At 33.6% G+C, this 20269-nt stretch overlaps 2 protein-coding genes and 1 pseudogene across 2 annotated transcripts; all 3 read right to left on the bottom strand.

Moving 5' to 3' along the window:
- Positions 1-2710: 2710 nt before the first annotated feature.
- LOC123916762 (probable U3 small nucleolar RNA-associated protein 11) lies at positions 2711-11031 on the bottom strand. The gene is made up of 7 exons (XM_045968292.1): positions 10851-11031; positions 10670-10760; positions 10386-10571; positions 10209-10291; positions 4574-4657; positions 3101-3200; positions 2711-3013 (listed from the first exon to the last, which is right to left on the bottom strand). Exons 1-7 carry the CDS (start codon positions 10904-10906, stop codon positions 2921-2923), a joined length of 693 nt encoding a protein of 230 aa, XP_045824248.1. The 5' UTR covers positions 10907-11031; the 3' UTR covers positions 2711-2920.
- A 2300-nt stretch (positions 11032-13331) lies between these two features.
- Positions 13332-15766, bottom strand: LOC123916704 (bZIP transcription factor 12-like). The gene is made up of 4 exons (XM_045968218.1): positions 14930-15766; positions 13983-14054; positions 13727-13756; positions 13332-13618 (listed from the first exon to the last, which is right to left on the bottom strand). Exons 1-4 carry the CDS (start codon positions 15536-15538, stop codon positions 13544-13546), a joined length of 786 nt encoding a protein of 261 aa, XP_045824174.1. The 5' UTR covers positions 15539-15766; the 3' UTR covers positions 13332-13543.
- A 2089-nt stretch (positions 15767-17855) lies between these two features.
- LOC123913805 lies at positions 17856-18307 on the bottom strand (annotated as a pseudogene).
- Between the last annotated feature and the right edge of the window lie 1962 nt (positions 18308-20269).

Here is a 20269-nt window from a genome sequence, read left to right as displayed (position 1 = left end):
TTTTCGATTGTCCGTTGGCATGTTGTTTATGGAACGATATATATGACTGACTCAGTTACAAACCTGCCACGCATGAGGCTCGATGGGCGCACTTCCTAACTTTTGATGAACCAGTTAAATCTAGCAAGTATAAGAAGGTGAGACAATTGGTTTGGTGTGCTACAACTTAGAGTATTTGGACACTTAGAAATAATGTTATTTTTAAAGGAGATTTAATCATTCTATGTAATTTAGTATAAATGATTAAACACTTCTCTTGGTTTTGGTTTGTTAGCAGGAGTGAGATAAACTTATGTTATTCCTTTACCAAACAAATTCTTTAGAAAACATCTAAATTCTTTCTTGTAATGGTTGAACTCATAATACTTCTTTTAATATAATCTCTCATTGCTTATTAAAAAAAAAAAGATTATATTTTTTTATATACATCTTATTTTAAAATAGATTATAGGAACAGTGGAATCCTATTTTAAAAAAAGTACAGATGGAGGACGAATTTTCTCCATTATTTTCTTCATATTTTGTCATGTTTCTTGATTTCCACCATTAAGCCTCGTTTTATCCTAAATTCTATCTTTCTCTCTTTTAATGAATTGATGATGATAGAGATTTTGATGGACCTCATCTCATCCAACCCCGTGCATTGAATTTGTGATGTTGATTTTGGTGGAAATTAATGGGACACAAAGTGCTATGATTAATTACGATAGAGGCAAATTTTCAGCTGAAGAATTTTTTCTTTTGGTCAGGTTCAGCTGAAGAATTATATTGTGTGGTGTGAAGGTAAGTAATGGTAATTAAGATGTGTGACACTAACGTGGGTGCCACTGGACTCGTGGTAGTTGAGCTGGTTTTTAAGCACTAACCATAAGGGTATAGTCGAATTTAAAGCCTGCAATAGAGATTGACTTCTGAAATAGAGATTGACTTCTGAAACATCTCAATCTCAATCATGAGTTTTGTTTTTATTTTTGTACAATAGTTATAACTTTAATAGTATAAACACTAGGTGGAAAATAATAGTAGAAAACAATCCTAAATGGAAAATACGTAAATTTAACTTAGACATTAGATTCAGGTGACTAATGAACTTTCTTTATGACGAATTGTAGGGGTGTACGTGGGCCGGATTGGGTTGGGTTTGACTAAAACCAAAACCCAAACCACATATGGTACTCCGGGTTGGGTTTAGTAAAATAACCACCCGTTATAAGATTGGGCCGGGTTGGGTAAATTCACTAATTTCCGGGTTGGATTGGGTTGGGTTGTGGGTTACCCAAATTATTTTTCTATTTTTTTATATTAAATATCTAAATGTTGAATCATCATATTTTTTCTTAAAAAATAACTCAATCAATGTATTTTCTTGAAAAATAGGGTAACTTTTTTTCACTATAAAAAGTAATCACCCATTTTTTTGTGTAAATCTATTAATTTACGGGTTGGATAGCGTGTTATCCAAATGATTTTTTTGCTTTTTTTAATATCAAATGACTAAACCATGAATCACTATATTTGTTTATGAAAATTATTCAATTTTTTTAAATTTTAAAAAAATAATGCGAAAAATTATCATATTTGTTCATAAAAATTATTCAATCTTTTTTATTTTTGTAAAAAATAGTATAACTCATTTTCAATATAAAAATATTTAATAATCAAATGAAAAAAACTTTAGTATTTTCATTAAAAAAGTTCAAGAAACATAGCATTAGTGGGTTAGTGTGTTTTTTGGGTTGGGTCCGGTTTTACCCGAAACCCGACTTTTTTAATGGGTTTTTCATTTTTGAAATCCATATCCACCCACTTGCCCGACCCAACCCACTTTTTTGGGTTGGATTGGGTGGGTTTGACCGGGTTGGCCGGATTTGCCCAACCCATATACACCCCTAACGAATTGTTTGGGAGAACCCGAGTTCAATTCCCAGTGAAACAATTCTTGACCATCATGGCCGAACTCTTGATTATCGGGATCCCTTTCCCTGAAAACAAGAGTTAATACCAAAAACAAAAATATGCAAACTAAACAGAGAGGGAGGCCATAAAAAAATACTATGTAAAATGACCCTTATAAGCTAGTAAAAAGTTATGATCACTAACACACAAATTCCAATATAATTATATTATATAACCAAGAGTGAAATGCAAGAAGAAAAGAACTTATTGTGTTGCTGGTTGTTAGTTGGAAGACATGGATAAATGAATCAGCTAACCATAATTTACTTGATAATTAAGAAAAGTCTTATCATAGCTAGTCAAATTATAGAAGGTCAAACATTTAATGAATAATGACATAACCAAAGTTAATTATGAAAATAAACGTATAAATATTAAATATAGTGTTTACTAGGGTGTAAGGACTGAGAGGGATATGTTGGGCACAACAGGGAGCTCTGGGCAGAGGGGCTGGGAGGGAGATAGGCAAGTATTTAGTGTGGATAGTGTAACATAACATTCCATGAATCTCTTTAATGCAATGATGGGGAAAAAAATTGTGCACCATACAACACAACACTTTCCTCTGTTGTGCATGTTAAAGAGACTTCTTTGGAAAGTACCAATTATTATTAGGAATGGATTGATGTTTTCTACCAAGATGGGAAGTTGGGACCTCACTATTGAAAGTGAGCACCAAGTTTCAAGAACTCAAATTGTTATATTCACTCAAAGCAAAAAGAAATTTGGTACAGTACATATTTAAAATACAAAATTCTACCAAAAAAACTTGTCTCTCAAGTTTAAAGTGAATAAATAAGATTACAGTTAACATTCATTTAGTTTAAATTACCTCTGAAAAAAATGAACTGACAACAGAAATTATAGACAATATATTAAAATAGTTTTAACTCTCCAACTCCAGTCACGAGACGGAAGTAAAAAGGCAAAAGAAAGAAGCTTGCTCAAAATGTTATCAACTCTTTCATCGCTTTCTTTCAGCAAACCACTTGTATACCGGTCTATTGGTTGGGTTGACAATTTCATCTTCCCGCAGTTTGCGTTTCCTACCATTTTTCTGTTCATATATGGAATATCTTTCTGAGTATTCTGCATATGTAAGACTATAACGAGTTCATAGTAAGGAAATCCAAAATAGCAATACCTGCAACTCCTTAGTCATCGCCATATCCATGTAAACTTTCTCTAGCTGGTTAACTCTATTTTTCCTTGCTTCCAACTCTTTATAAGACCGTTCCGTTTTCCTGTGCATGAAAAAAAAAATCTAGAAATCCAACATGGTTCTACAAATCAAGATGAAAAACAAAACAAATGGAAATAACAGGTGTTTGTAGAAAATAAATAAATCTCATAGCAGTTAATGAATCACAATACAGGACAAGTCAGCATGAAATGATTCATTGTAGCCTAAAAGCGGAAAACTAATAGCAATTCTAAATAATAAGTGTTCAACAAATAAATAGTAAAGTCTATTTTTAAATTACTAAAGAGACCCCATACGGCCGTCAACACTGTCTCTATCTAACGCCACACTCATTCTCCAAAATCCCCCAAACCACCCCAGCCAGCAGTTCTCACTCACCAGTATGAAACCTGATCAACCATCAACCTGAGAGATCTCATGAACCACTGCCCAAGACCTTCCCCCCATCCCTCATTCCCTCCCCTGGCAGTCACCAACAACAATCCCTTTGCTGGCTGACAATGTCAATGACGAAGCTCGCACCACTGTTCTTCGGCCCACAACTTCACCACCATTTACAGTCCCTTCAATGCCAGCTTAGATTATCCTACTTTCTTGATGAAATCGTCTATTAGATCAATTCTGATGACCTCCTCAACATCCAACATGACATGGGATCCTTCCACAACACATTGGTACTCTCTTCTACGTGAACATTGACACTATTCTATTATTCCCGGTTTTAACGTGTCAATCAAATGCTATCTTAGGTGTCAATGAATAAATAATGCCATGGGATCCCTCAAAAAGGTCCGCCACACATTGGTACTCTCTTCTACGTGAACATTGACACTATTTTTATTGTTCCCTGTTTTAACGTGTCTATCAAATGCTATCTTAGGTGTCAATGAATAAATAATGCCATAGTAAGATACAAATGTAATATTAAACTCATATAACTCAGGACCACATCCTCAATCCTTGTGTTTGTATAGGATGTGGTTGCTGTTGAGGCTTCATGAAAAAAGTAGTATTATTTCTGAACTAATATCCCATACAAAACTTTATTGACGTGATCTTCTTTGGCAAAGATACAAGCCAAACAAATTTTCAGAAATTGATCAAGTCAATGAATCATTGTCATTGACCCACCAAAGGGTCAGAGATAAAAAAAATGCAATGGCTCGGCCAATACATTTATGTACAGAACATTTTAATACTTAGGCATTTATTGCAATTAAGAAATATAGAAAATTAACAATCTGAAAGACAATGAAGACAACAAATAAAGTATTCAGTAGACCATATCCCTAAAATTATTTAGCACTGACAAATTTTTAGAAGTTTCTTTTTTAAGTTTTTAATCCCAAAGAAAACATCAAACAAAATGAGAAAAATAAACCAGAATCTTCAAAGCCAAATGTAGGAACGTACCTTTTAAGACTAGGAAGAATATCTTCAGAAGTGGGTGAAGTTTTTCTTTTTGAGAGTTGTAATTTTAACTCTTTAGCTTCTTCCCTGCATTTCCGTAGATGAATGATAAAAAAAGATATTCATTCAAAATAAATTTAAGGACTGAGGATAAATCTACTACTGTGCACATGGAACATAACAAGTAAAGAGAATACAGAAGATAATGAAGACAATAACATATCGATTAATAATTAAAAAATGATAACGACTTTTCCCAATGAATGGACCATATAATATGTGACTAGATCTATATAGCATTAGCACATATATTAGAAACCAAAATATGTAATATAAATGTGGGCTCGTGTATACATGGAAAAACAAATTGCAAAAGCAACCTCTTAAATTGTACCCCAAAAATCTTTTTTATCATAGCCATAATGGTATATTCAACATAATTTATCATCAGTGTTGCATCTCAAAAACAAGATAACAACAACAGCAACATTAATAATAAAGGTTGGTTTTTAATAATGGACTATCAAAACTAAATTAGTCATTACTAAACTAAAGTGGTCAGAAGTTTCTTTGTTTCAATGTTGTTTTGAATTAAATAGCATTGTTTCCTACTTTTGATTCCAACCAATGTTTGCAAGATCACAAGGCAGATCATGGGGTCGCATGATCCTACAATCGAAGCACCTCTATGTGTGCTGCGATGCCCATAGCAATGAGAAGGGGTGAGATCACCGACATTGCAGGAAACTCATGGGATCACGAGTTGGTTATAGACGGGATTTTTTAAACCCAGACCAAAATTTGTAGCATAAAATCTTTTTTAAAAAAATAAATAAATTGATCCTTGGTATGCGTTTCTCAAAATATACCACCCACGTGTTAAGAGGATTTCAAGAAGAAAACAACACTCCACAAGCAGACTGTTAGGATATAGAATGAAGGGAAATTAAAGTAGTTAAGAGTTAAGTTAGTTATCTTAGTTAGTTGGGTTTGTTTGTTTGCTGTCTTTCAGTTAGTTTTCTGTTTTAGGCCAGTTGTCATTGATCTTTGCCCTCTCCTTGTGTATAGGAATTCTATAAATATAGACTTCCATTCCCTTAGAAAGTATCTTATGAAAAATATTGTTTTGACTGGTTTCAAACCAGTGTATGGAGAGTATCTTCTCCGATGTATCTTTATCTTTTTCTTATCAATATTGATATGTTTTTGGAATCCAATTATTGGGTTCCTAACAATTGGTCCGGCCTACCGTCACGATGGTGAGTGCCACAGAAACCCGTTTAAGTGCTCTGGAAAAATGGAGAAGCGATCATATCGTAGTGATTCAAGAATTGAAGGAAGATACAGCACAGTTGAAGACAGATACAGCACAACTGAAGGCGGGTACAACACAATTGAAGGAAGGCATAGAAGAATTAAGAGCTGGGTTCAAAGAACTGATGCGATATTTCAAGAAGTTAGCAACACACAAGGGTGTTGGGTCAGTCAACCACACTGCACCTCCAGAAAATTCCTCTGGAGGTGAAGATTCTAATGACGAAATCCCTCGTTCTGTCACCATGGCTGAAGGTTCTGTCAAGAACGGAAAATCAATAGAAGTTATGTTCGTCATGAGCCTTCAGACTGTGGCGGAGAAAAAGAAAACAGTGACAATGAAAAGTCACAAAGAAAGGGGAGTGGAAAGAGTGGTTATCAGTGAACAAAAAGCAGTGGTAGATGAGAAAGAAAGCAGACACCAAATCTTGTGCAATGGTTTTGTTCCTTGAAAATTACGGCCAACCTTGTGCCATTGCCGAAGTCATCGGGTTGGAAATTGAATGCAAGAACAACCGGGATCACAGTCATAGGAGAAGTGGCCATGCAGGAACTCCCACTGAAGGTTTGTTCACTGGTTGTGGTTCCTGCACCGCCCCAAAAACCGCCGGATGCTAATTCATGGGATGTGGCTCCTGCAGTGCGGCCGCCACCGAAGCCTCCAGACTCTAACATAGGCATGGATGGGGCTTTAAGATCAAAACAGTGGAGATCCAAAATTCATAGTCTGTTCATAATCATGGCAACGGATACTTTCAGAGAAGGTTCATCTAGTGAAGAAATAAATGTGTTTCAACAAAAGGACACTACTGCTACTGCCAAAGACTTGCAGCTTGCTGCATTGCAAACTCTTTTGGCTTCTTTTCTTTCATTTTCTGTGTCAGTCACATTCCCCTTATTTATCTCAGGGCCTGGAACTTTTCCAAAGAGGAGAGCAACGATATGGAACAACGCTTTCCGAGTTCTGTGCTCATGCCATGTTTACTTTACAAGTGATTACTCATCCTAGGAAACTTCTGCTGCTGTCAACCTTGAGGACGAGGTTGTTTTGAGGAGAGGTGTATTGTTAGGATATAGAATGAAGGGAAATTAAAGTAGTTAAGAGTTGGTATAGAAGTTAGTTAGTTAGATAGTTATCTTAGTTAGTTGGGTTTGTTTGTTGTCTTTCAGCTAGTTTTCTGTTTTAGGCCAGTTGTCATTGATCTTTTCCCTCTCCTTGTGTATAGGAATTGAAATTCTATAAATATAGACTCCCATTCTCTTAGAAAGTATTTTATGAAAAATATTGTTTTGACTGGTTTCAAACCAGTGTATGGAGAGTATCTTCTTCAATGTATCTTTATCTTTTTCTCATCAATATTGATATGTTTTTGGAATCCAATTATTGGGTTCCTAACACAGGCAATAGTATTAGTAAGTGATATACAGATCACAAAATACACTTATTCAAGAACAATAATGACTTTGCATAAATTTACGAAAGAAACTGATTTGATTAGACATGTTATGACCTGCTTTGACACTTCATACTTGATAATCGAATGTTTGAATGAGAAGAATGCATCACTAGCCAATATGTTCAAGTTGAAGGAATGCAAGTCTAGTAAACTTGCAAAAGAGTAATCATCGGATTTGTGGAAAATCTGACTAGGGAAAAAGAAGTTTAGGATAAAATTTGTGAATTGCGTCTGGTGTTTTTCCTCTAATTAGGGTGTTGTGCATGGTGATTCATATGTGAGGCAGTCATGGGGTTCATTTATGAAGAGAAATGAATATTCGAGCGGGCTTCAATGGGGTCGTCAAGCAATAAAATCTTGCAATTTTTTGGTTTTATAATTTATACAACTTTTTCAAATGCACTGTAATTCATTTTCTCCTTTTCTTAGCTAAACTCACATATGGTGAATCATTGATTAAACGACCTAAACAACTTGACTACATAGGCAATGCAGGCATATATTTTAAGCTCATATTGCGTTTTGCACTTTGATTCACTATTGATAATGAAGTTACAGGGAGGTATGAATGTAAACCTTGAAAAATGTACTAACATTGATATCCAACAAAAATATTTCAAATAAAAAATTGGAAAGTTTAGTGGTCAAACAGCTACAATTGCACTTAAAACCACCAACACGATAGTGGAATTCTTATGGGGTTGTAAATCCAGAATTGCAGTACTTTGCTGGTACTTAGTTTAACATGTATTTCATCCAGTTATGGGCAGAACTAGAGTGTCTTTGTAAGGGTAGGATTTTGAATTTATGAAACAAACTGCATTTCATTGTTTAAAATCCTAAGTATCCATAAAAAGAAAAAAAAACATGAATAATCTAATCTATCTATGAGATGGATAATTCAAGGTAGGGCAAAAGAGGGAAATTAGGAAAATAGCTAACTATTCTTGTGAAGAGATTATTTCTGAGGATGAATGGCTTGAGAATGTAGAGGAAAATGAAAATATAGATGAGTACATCTTGATGTTGGAGATGTTACTGCTGTTGGCTGGTGACGGTTTGGATGTTCCTCCTAGTCCTATTAATGATGACAGTATTGGTGAAGAGAACGAGGATGAGTATGGGGGTGTGGATGACTATACTGAATTGGGATCAGATAATTTCTTAGACATCTATGATTGGTGTTTCTAGACTAGATTCATTTTGAACTTAACTTTCAAGTTACTTATGAACTTATTATTATGAGTTTAGTTTAATGTTACGGTTTTAGGGTTTAGAGGTCTTATAATTGAGTTTTGGGCCTAACTCGTCCTTACAAAACCGGCTAGTGTTGAAGTTTCTAAAGAACTGATTGTGAAGGAAATTGAGTGTAATTCTGAACAGAATAACATCGGGAGCGGAAGTTTTCCTCTTGCATTGGAGAAGAAGAAGGAAGAGTATCCAAGGATTCCTCCTGTGAAAATTAAGTCAGAAGACAAGCCATTGACTATTAATTGGATTCCTCAATAACAGTTCTGATGTAAATGGATTCCTTCAGAAGCTTACCTTGGAAGAAAAGAACTTGGGTGATGTGTCGCAGAATGATAAGGGAAAGCTCGTGGTACAAAATCGAGGGTCGGATTCTCGTGATAGTGTTGAAGTTTCTAAAGAACTGATTGTGAAGGAAATTGAGTGTGGGACTGGTAGAAATACTACCGAGAGCAAGTGGAAAAATGCCACTCCGGTTGAGGAAAGGAATAAATCTAATGGAGTTGTTGGAACGAGTAGAACAAACTTCACTTTCTTGAAGAGTTCCGAGGACAGTGTGTTTGATTAACACTCATGGAAGATCAATGGTCCTGCGGAGCCTTACCAAATTGATGGTGGAAGCAAGGCTAATAATACTTCAAAGGTCTCAGTATCTCAGCAATCAAAAACTCAAACAAGTGAAGCCTTTGATGCAGTCAACAGTAGTGTCAAAAGCATGGAGGAAAATAATGTTCCTGCTGAGAAAAAACCCTCGTGGCTTGGAAGTAGTGGTAAAGCCTCTATGGAACCAAAGTTTAAAGTTGTGCAAAACAAAGAATCTAAGGAAATTGATCGGCAGCAGCTTAAATTTAGTAGTTCATCACTTAAAGAGAACTTGGCAGATAACGTCTTGTCAAGAGCTGATGAGAATGCAAATTCATCTTCTGACGTATGGAAAGATTGTTCCATCAAGACTGTTTTCCCTTTCTCAAAGGGGGATGTGTCTACGGGGTATAATAGCTCAAATTATTCAGAAAAAGCAGATGAAAAGAGAAAGCCAGAAATCAGTGATGCGAGGGCTTATATAAAAGAGCAGGTGGATGAAGTGGGGAGAGCTTTTTACTTGGGGAAGTTGCAAGGCAGCTCTGATACCATCTTATAATTGAGGTTTGGGCAAGAGGTTATTTCCTTGTAGGTATGATCTTATCATACATTCCGTGCTAAGATTCTCAAATTACGATCTTTCAACCCCCTCTCAAAATCTTAGGTAGAATCTCAATTTTCACAACATTGATCCTAGTCCATCAATCCGCATCAATGGCCTAGTCAAATTCACTAGCTTAAGCATAAACTACGGTACAAATTTGAAATTGAAGATGACTGAAGTTCTTGTAACATTCACAAAGTTCTCGTAACATTCACAAAGAGCACCCATCAAATTCCAACAATAAATCCTTCTAATCTATAGATTAAAAATAAAAAGGTAAAACTACAACTAAAAAGAGACAAGACATGGTTGAGACACATAAAGTATTAACTATTAAGTAAGTAGACCAATCTAATCTAATGTAATATAATACATGCATGAAAAACCAATCAAATCAATGTTCGATATAGAAAGATAGCTCAGAAACTCAAACCTGTCATCAGCAAAGTAAACATGATTGTTCAATGGCTTATTATTATCAATAGAGTGCAACATGGCAGATAGCTTTTCAACTTTCTGCAAGAAAAATCAAGATATCCACAATTAAAACCTACATTAACAATTTTTACATAACATCAATAAAACAAATAAATTGAGTAAACTGAACAACCTTTTTCTCACTCTGAAGCTTTTGAAGAATATATCCAATATCCTGTGTCTTCATCAAAATAAGTTCTTCTTGAGTGTACTTGTTATCTTTCTCCACTGGTCTATGAACTCCATCAACAGTTTTTGATTTAATCATCTTAAAATAAAACTCATCTTCATTTCTATTTGCAGCTTTTTCCCTAAGTATCTGTGATTCAAATATTGAAACAAGAACAAATTAATCAAAAAAATTAATTGAAAAAAAAAAACGTGACACATTGCAGAAAATTTGTGAAATTGATGTACCCGTAAAGTATCCTGTTTCTTGTGATAAGCTTTTGCACGTTCAACATAATCTTTGTGCTTTTCGAGCAATCCGAATGTCTTCCTCGAAGACCTAATTGGAAGAAGAAAAAAAATAGAATAAAATTGAAGAAATTTGTGAAGTGATTTATAATTATAGGAAGAGAAAGAGAAAGAGAGTTACGGTTGATGACGCTCTTTGTGAGCAGGTCTGGGAACGGCGTTTCTCAGAGATGACATGTTGTGTTGTATGCGGCGGATTTTGTTCAGAGTGGAGGTTGAAGGTGGCGCTATACGTCGTCGTTTTGGGGTTCAATGGTGGAAGGTGGTGGCCGTTGTGTTTATAACTGTCTGTGTGTATCTGTGACTTTGCGTTTAGTATTTATTTAGTAGGGTTTAGAACGGGATTTGGATCCTCAGCAGCCAGAATCTCTGCAGCTGCCTCTGCTGCTACATTATTGGCCATTAGATTAAATCAAAGCATCAACACAGGAAAAATATGTTAGGGTCTTTTAGCATGTTTATTACAGTATAATTTACTTCAATTTATTTTTATGTTATATTTCTACCATTGATTTAATCTAATGGTATCCAAATCCTTTAAAACAACAACAAAAGTCCATTAGTTTATCGATTATAAAGCCCGGCTCATAAAAAATAGTAAATAATTTTTTATTGGAAGGGGGTAAAATCACTTGAACTCAGATTCTCTTCGATAATTTGTTCTATGATGAGTTCATTTATTACATAAAGGACAAAACTTAGATCTTGTTCTCTACCTACAGTTCTTACTGTTATCCTATCAAAATTCGACACCTGTATTATTTTTCCACGTCATACATGATAAACTTAACGTCGTTCGGTTGGTTACGATTATGCAATACACGTTCTTCTAAAGGAGACTATTCAGCCGCACCGACAATGAAGGCATGGTGGCTATGCCGCCATTAACATCCATAGAACAAAACATTTACATACACATTATTAATTGATCGGCAGGTTCATATTCCACTATTCAAGATTTAAACATGAATTCTATATACTTTCTGGCTATGAAAAACACAAGAAAACCCATATGAACGAAGATTTCAAAATTAGTTATATAGTGTGAGAATCATGTAATTGAAGGGAGACATATGAGCATTATCACCTCCCTCGTTTATTTCCAATCAATCTCCATCACTAACTTCACAATAAATTCCCAAACATCAATACCAATAGTGTCAAAAATACAGTACAATGTTCTCAATAGATCCTGTTACGGATGATTGGATGAATCCGTTCACCAGCGATGTGTCCAACAAAAAGACTTATTCCCAATCTCTGTTTAGTAGTTAGAACGAAGATATTTTGTTTGAAATCAAATAGAAGTCACGGCGTGAGTTGGAAGAAGTGTCACGTGGAAAAATAATACACGTGTCAAATTTTAATAGGTAACAGTAAGAACAGTAGGTATAAAACAAGATCTAAGTTTTGATAAATGTAATTATTTAATTAATAAATGATTATTTTGATATTGGATTTATTTTTATAAGATTTTGATATTTTAAGTTGGACAATTTACTCATTCAAATTTACGAAGTCGGAAATTAGTTTATTTTTCTATTTTACAAGGAAATAGCAAATTAGTTTATTATCATGGACAAAATGGTACACATCACATAAAAGATAAAACTCACGCGCACATTTACAATGACACGAGTTCAAACATGTAAAAGTGTTTGACACAATAACATTGATATTTTTTTGAAGAAAACAATAATATTGATATTATTAGTTAAGTTGAATCTTATGAGCATTTATTAAATTAAAGATAGTCAATTACCTTAATTACTCTCCCAAATTATTTCTTCAAAGTTTATCAAAACCATTTTTTTTGTCTGAAAAAACAATTAAATTAACTTAGATCATTTGTTCTAGATAAACATATACCATTTGGTATTTTGGTACTATATTTAAAAAGTATTAAATTGAGCGTTGTTAATCATAAGTGACTAAATTGAAAATTTAAAAGACTTTGTACCAAAAAAATTGAAAATTTAAAAGACTAACTTACATTTTCTTATATATAATAAAAGGATTAAATTAACAAACTTAACAAAGGGGTAGTTGCACTTGCACTCTCACAATCCAAAACTACAAGAGCATGCAAAAAATGGATTTTTGTTTTTTTGAAAGAAATAAAAATCCTAAGGTGTGCACTATCCACTATGAATAAGGCACTGTTTGGTAAGGTCAATAAGCTAGCTTATAGCTTATTGAACTAGCTTATAAGGTTGTTTGGAAAAAAATGTGAAGTGTTTGGTAACGAGTTTCTCTAACTAGCTTATAACGTTTTTTGAGATACTATTTCAAGTAGCGTACGAGCTCATAGCTTATAGTTTTTTCATTTTATTCCATATTTATCCTCATTAATTTTATTTATTTATTTTTTAAAAATTATAATAACTACCCACTAACACTTATCAAAAAAAAAATTACTCATTAACCATGTATTTTTATGTCATTTTGTAGTTACAACAGCTAAATTTGACAAACACTTTAATTTTATTCTACTAGATTTTCAGCTATAAGCTATCAGTCATCAGCTATCAGCTAGCTTATAGCTTATTTTTACCAAACGGAGCCTAAATGTTTAGCACAAAATATGTAATAATCATGTGACAAAAAATTACTCAAAGTGATCGGATTAAAGTGCTAGCTTGTATTTTGCTTGTACAATATACTTTGAGAACCAGCGGCATGTATAACCTACGAAACAAAATTGTCTAACACTACTCCTTAAGTGAGTGTAACCTACAAAAGAAAATTCTACACCTAGCTAGCTGAAAACCTTACTGTATGTTCTATTGCTCACAAATAAATAAATCACAATGTTTAAGATGAATTCAATCTCCGCAGTTTCTGTTTTGGTCTACGCTGCACCGTAACTGGAATCACAAACTCTTTAAGCTGCAGAAAGACAAATTAAACGATAATAAGTGGTCAAATTAAAAGCTAAAATGTGAAAAATGTTTTAAATACATTAATTGTTTAGTTTTAGTGAGTAGATATACATACCATTTTGATCCTCCGATTTTTCATCTCTGCCTGCATTCATCACACAGGGAAGTTTCAAATTTTTGATCAGTCAAAAACCATTAAAGAGGGATAAGTTTATAGAAAGGTAAAATCATATGGAATGCTTGAGTGTATTCAAAGAACATGAGACAGAAACAACAGTAGCATCGCAACACCATCAATGACTAACACAATCTACCTGTACCGAAACACAAACACATTAATAAATGCAAAAAATAAGCAAATATAACCGCACCTTTTCTTCTAATAATTGCTTATTCTCTATCTCCAGACGCTTAACTTGGCTCTCAAGCTCAGTAGTATAAGCCTGTAAATTACACCACCCTAGTCACATTCACATTAAAACCCCAAAAATCAAAATAATTCAATAACAAAAGAATCAAATTTCATTAATAAATTAAAGAGTGGCCTAAAAATTTAAGAAAAGAAAAATTCAAACTTGAATTAAGTCTCTTCTCACTAACAACAAAACACAAAGACCCAAGTTTCAATCATTGAACAACAATTCAAGATGTTATATATAACAGCAAACAAGTGTGCCTATGTACCGAGCAAAGCAGTTGTAGGATTATCACTTGAATGAATAGGATTTTCAGTGTTTTTGAAACGGATTAGGATTTTCAGTGTTACTACAATTTTATTTATTGTTTGAAAATCAAAAATATATTATATGTAAAGAAATGAGTCAAAGTACAATTGGTACTATACCAAGCGATTTGGAGTCAAAGTAAATGGTTGAGTTCGAATACAGTATTAAACTATTAAATCTGAACGGTTAGATAAAAAATGGACGACTGAGATTGACGTGGAACTGCTACAGCACCCTATCCATATCCCTTATGGGGAGCCGTACAAGAATACCTCTGAACCATACCGCAGGGCCCCTCACTCGCTCAGTTCCCCCACCCACCTTTTGTGTCTATGACCCATAATCAACACTTTTGTGTTTTGTGTAGCAAGTGAGAGGTTATAATAAGTCTCACATTATTTAAAAGAAAAAAAAAATGAAGATTTGAATACTTTATAAATAAGAAAACTGATAAACTTAATGTTTTAAAGTTTTAGGGTAAATATATATGTCAAACTCAATGGTTGCTCATAAGTCCAACGTAGATGATCCCGAACCTCTCATGTCAACAAACACAAGATTATAAAACCAAGAATTTTAGTAAAGAAATGAACCTGTTTGCGTTCTCTGGACCTAGCGGCTGACTCACGATTCTTGATCATTCTTTTCTGTTTCTGAAGAGCAGCTTTATCAAGTTCAAGTGTTTCCTCAACAGCCTTACGTTTAACAGTTGAAACTTGAAGAGAATGTGAAGCGTCAGAAGAAGAAGGATATTGATGAGGAGAGAAAGGAGCAGGACCAGGAACAGCACCAGCTCTCACCAAGAAATCTTCAAGAGTAACTTCATCACCACCTGGACTGTAGGTAGAGAAACCTTCATCAGAAGAAGGATGATATTGATATTGATATTTATGATCATGATGGTTTGTGCCACCACCGGCGTTGAAGATGTCCCTCCAGACATCGTCAATGTTGTTGTTGGTGGTGGTGGCGGCGGTGGAGGTGGATTGTTGTTGTTGTTTGGAAGCAGCTTCTATTGCAGCAGGGTAAATGTTTTTGAGAATTTCGTCCATGGTGATGGTGTTTTTTGGAGGTAGATGATGAAAATGAGAGGGAAGAAGAAAAGAAGAAATGATGGAAGAAGAAGAAGAAGAAGAAGATATAGAAGGGGCGCGTGGCAGATCCGGATTTGTTGAAACAACAACAACCTTCGACGACGCCATGCCTAGTTTATAGGAGAGTTCGTTCGTTTTGTTAATTAGTTAAACAATAACAGAGTTTGTTTTGATTTTTTGGTTCAGTTTCGGTTTTGGCTTCAACTCTAATAAGGAAATGATTCAGGTTTGGGAACAAAAATTAAACATCAATTTTCATGCTCAAAAAGGAAACAATGGTTTTGGTTTTTGGTCGAGTTTGAGTTTTCAGAATCACATGGACATGCTTTATATAGCTCCTACCTTCTCTTTATAACACCTATAATAGTCTCATAGTTTTGTTTTTATTTTGGTGAAAAATATTAGTCTTATAATTTTTGTTAGACGAAACGACTAAATATTATAAACTTATACATACAAAGTGAAGAGATCGAAATTCGAATTCCGATCGTAACATCTAATATAACAATTTTGGCTAGTTGAGCTAAAATTTGTAGACTATAAATTTCATATTTTATTCACAAAAATGAAAAAGTCTTATAGTACAACTTTTGTTTAAGCTTTAGACTTTAAATTATGCGTGAATATTCTCCTATTTTATTTTAAATGTCAACAGGAAATTATGTATTGATTACTAAATCAAGACTTGAGAGATTATTTTTTTATTTTTTTTTTAAGTTTGGTCTTGCTAGTGAATGTCTAATAGCATCCATATGAGCGGCTGCTTCATCTATTTAGCACTAAAAGTGTTCATATAGATCCTATGAATTATAGAGAAAAGTGATCTTATGTAAGCACTCTCAATTTTCATCCTACATTATTTTATTAAGTAGTAAGGTAGCTATAAATTATATCCGATCTTAAGTGAATAAATGAGATGTTAAATATTTGAACCCCGATCATTATATATATAATGTGAAGTTCCTACCAATTAAATTAAGTTTGCAGATTCTATTTTAACCTACATTTAATAAATAGTATAAAAATAAATATATTTTATTGAAATGAAATAATAAAGAGTTCTTAGCTATTTTGAGATATTGGATTGGAAACGTGTTTATTAAGGGATCCAGATTTACAACAACCAAATTTTTAGTTGGTCTAGTGGTGATTGACTCGAGAACCACAGTACGATCCATCGCAACTGCGATCGGGAGGGACCGAAACTACTTAATATCAGATCTGACCCCAAACCAGATTAGACGGTCTAGTGAGCCGGATACTGTGGTGAAAAAAAAAACAAATTATAAAATGAGTAATAATGGTTTATATGCGGGACTGGTTGAATTGAAACACTCAAAATTAGAAAGCTTCATTGTAGATGTTGGACATTGGTTAAGGAGATAATTAGGAAGCACCGACACTTCTCAGATTAGGCGTGTCCGTGTCTGACACTTATGATTACACTAAATTATGTCATTTTTCCAAATTTTTACCGGTGTCGACGTGTTAGTGTCATGTCCGGTGTCTGTGTCCATGCTTCGTAGACATAATAAAAGAAAATTTTCTCTTAAAAGTACAATTCAAACAGAAAATATTAGTAGCATACATCTAACTTTAACCTCTTACTTATAACTCTTTTGGTGTCCAACACAATACTCATTCGGGAACATTTCTCATTCATTTACATGTTCTCCTACTTGTCAATGAGTAGAAAATAATCTCATGATCTAAAAGTTGACAACAGTTACACACTTTGTCCATCAACCCTACAAAAATCATGCATATATACTTTATATTTTAATTGAGAGATTCAATAACACACTTCTGTTGTGTTTTAGTTGCCGACTCTTTTTTTGTTTTTTAGACTTCATTTTATTGCCGACTTGTGAGGATAGAGACTTAAGACCAACGATTTCATATTTTAGTGCCGTATTATCTTCATTTTCCTAATTACTAATTTAAATTTAAATTGCATCCAGTTGCAACTCTCCGATATATATGAGAAGCCTAAGATGGCTTGGTCCAAGGGCTCCCGTTATGGAAGGGGTACATAGTCACAACTCACAAGTACTATTGAATAATATCTATTAGGGCGTTCAATGCAAAAAAAAAATAAAAATATGTCTATTAGGGCGTTTGATAAATTTTTGGTACATTTTTTATCCTTCAACTTTTTTAACTAGAACATCGACCCGTGCGGTGCACGGGTCTGATTAGCCGTAAGATATATAATAATTAAATAAGATAGGATAATTTCAATATAATGTAAGGTATATGAAAAAAATCGAGTAACATTAAACGATAGTTCAACAATAATTCTGGATAAATATTCATACAAAGAAAATTATGTTATATTACGGAAGACTTCTTTATAGACCACATTCGAAGTCTTAGTCGTATATTCACCGTCGTCATCGATGATCAATATTTTTAATCTTTTTCTAGAAGTAACTCTTGAAATTGCAACATACAACTGACCATGTGAAAACACTGGCGACGGAAGATATATCTCAACATGCTTTAAAGATTGACCCTGACTCTTATTAATAGTCATCGCAAAAAAATCATTATAGGAAATTGTCTCCGTTGAAATTTAAAAGGAATTCTCACGTCAGATGGTGTCAGAGAAAATCTAGGTATGAAAATCTGATCACCAATATTACTTCCTGAAATAATTTTTCCTTCAAGAGCATGTTTTCTCAATCTCGTAATAATAAGTCTTGTTCCATTGCATAATCCTAATTTTTTATTCAAATTCCTTAATAGCATAACTGAAACTCCAACTTTAAGTCTCAACTTGTGATTTGGAAGTCCCGACGTAGAAATCGTGTTCAAAAATTCGGGAGTATGAACATCATCCACTGTTTAACCGTCTACATTTTGTGTGAGTGGAGTATCATAACTCAAATATGTTTTTTCTTCACCAGGAATTAAATCCAACATATAATCATTTATTATGTCGACTATTGAATTTTTAAAAGCTAATATAGCTCTATTTTGGAAATACGTTATATCGTTCATGTTTTGTAAAAGTTGGGGATAAGTGCTTCCAACGATAGAAGCAAGAGGATCACCTAAATTTGGAATCAATAAATCTGATGGAATGTCAAGTTCTAAATCATCGTCGTTGTCATCTCCAATTTCTGCATCGCCAACACCCAAAACTCATTCAGAAAGCAATCTTCTTTTTTCAACGTCTGCACTTGAAGCACCACCGAGAAGCCTCATGTTTTTACTCAATGTTAAAACCTCAAAAAAATTCCAAAGAACCGAAGAATTAATAGTAGCATGAACAACTTCTGGCCTTATACCTTTGGGTATTACTGGTAGAATTTGTCTAAAATCTCTGCAAAAAAAAAACAACTTTTCCATCGAAGGGAATGTGTTTATTTTTTTCATCAACAGACTTGAGAATATCTTTTAAAGTTCTATCAACAACTTTGAAACAGTGTTTGTGCATCATTGGTGCTTCATCCCATATAATGAGCTTTGCTTTTTGTATTAATAGCGCCAAAGAGCTTTTAGGAACTATGATACATGTTGAAAACTCATCAACATTTAGACGAATACAAAACCTTGAATGTGATGTTCTACCGCCAGTTATAAGCAATGCAGCAATCCCACTTGAGGCAACTGTTAAAACTATCTCACCTTTTGAGCGTAATGCGGCTGACATGGCCCTTCAGATAAATGTCTTCCTTGTACCGCCATAACTATAAAGGAAAAACACACCAGGTTTGTTTTCGTTAACTCTTGTCATGATTGTGTCATATACTTTACGTTGCTCTGAAATCATAGTTGACATCAATCTAACATGTTCCTCAGCTAATGATTGTTTGTTATAATTCAATTCGTCGTGTATTAAACTATTTTGTATATAAGGAACTAATGATGTGTCTGCTCTATGCATTGGAGGATAATCTTTTAAACTCTTCCCACAACTACGTAACATCATCTCAATATCTGCTAATGCATATTGTATCAATTGATCATCGGTTAATATTAAATCCGCAATGTTAAAATCAAAATAATGAATGTGATTAGTGACATGACTATGATTGTGTTTGGTTGTATTGCAAAAAAAATTGATTTAGCAGAATTGAGTTTGATGAATTTGATTTTGGTTAAAAGTGAGTTAAACAGAATTGATTTATGTTTTGATAGATTAACGTAAAAATAACGGTATTTATAAAAAATATCAATTCTTTTTCCATCTATTTTTTGACAATTTTTTTTTTCCAATTTTAAAAAACTACAATTTAATAAACTGCATAATAAATGATTCAAAAAGTGATATAAGCAAGGTTACATGAGACATTGAAATGTGAAAGATATTTTTTTTTTAATAGATTTCAATATTGTTAAAGTTGTTATAGTATGAGAATATATATATACTCTTCTGCCTAATTATTACTGCTGCACACAACCGATTTAATTCTACCTTTTTATATTCCACTTTTGCAAATTTTAAAGTCATTATCATTCATTCACTACTAACCTCAGCCCCCCAATTAATTAACTGCCGCTTCAGTTTTATACTCTCCCTACACCTCTTCATTTTCCTCCTTCTTACTTACCGTAGTACTACTCCCTTCCTCCCAATTTGATTGACACAGTTGACTATTGTGCACTACTCACACATGTTGCTTTGACTTTATTTTTTTACTAATTAACAAAAATAAATATTAGCATATAAGATGTTGTTTGATTTGTCTTGATGAGTATTTTCAAAATATCAAATTTTTTATAATTTTTACTGTTATACAATTAAAAACATTAATCATCAAAATTATGCATCGGCATGTGTGAAACAGTCAACTGTGTCAATCAAATTGGGACGAAGTGAGTAGTAATTAT

The sequence above is a fragment of the Trifolium pratense genome, linkage group LG3 (genome assembly GCF_020283565.1).
Source record: "Trifolium pratense cultivar HEN17-A07 linkage group LG3, ARS_RC_1.1, whole genome shotgun sequence".
Taxonomy (NCBI): Eukaryota; Viridiplantae; Streptophyta; class Magnoliopsida; order Fabales; family Fabaceae; genus Trifolium; species Trifolium pratense.
The sequence above is the reverse complement of the archived record's forward strand: the minus strand, read 5'-3'. Positions and strand labels throughout refer to the sequence as shown.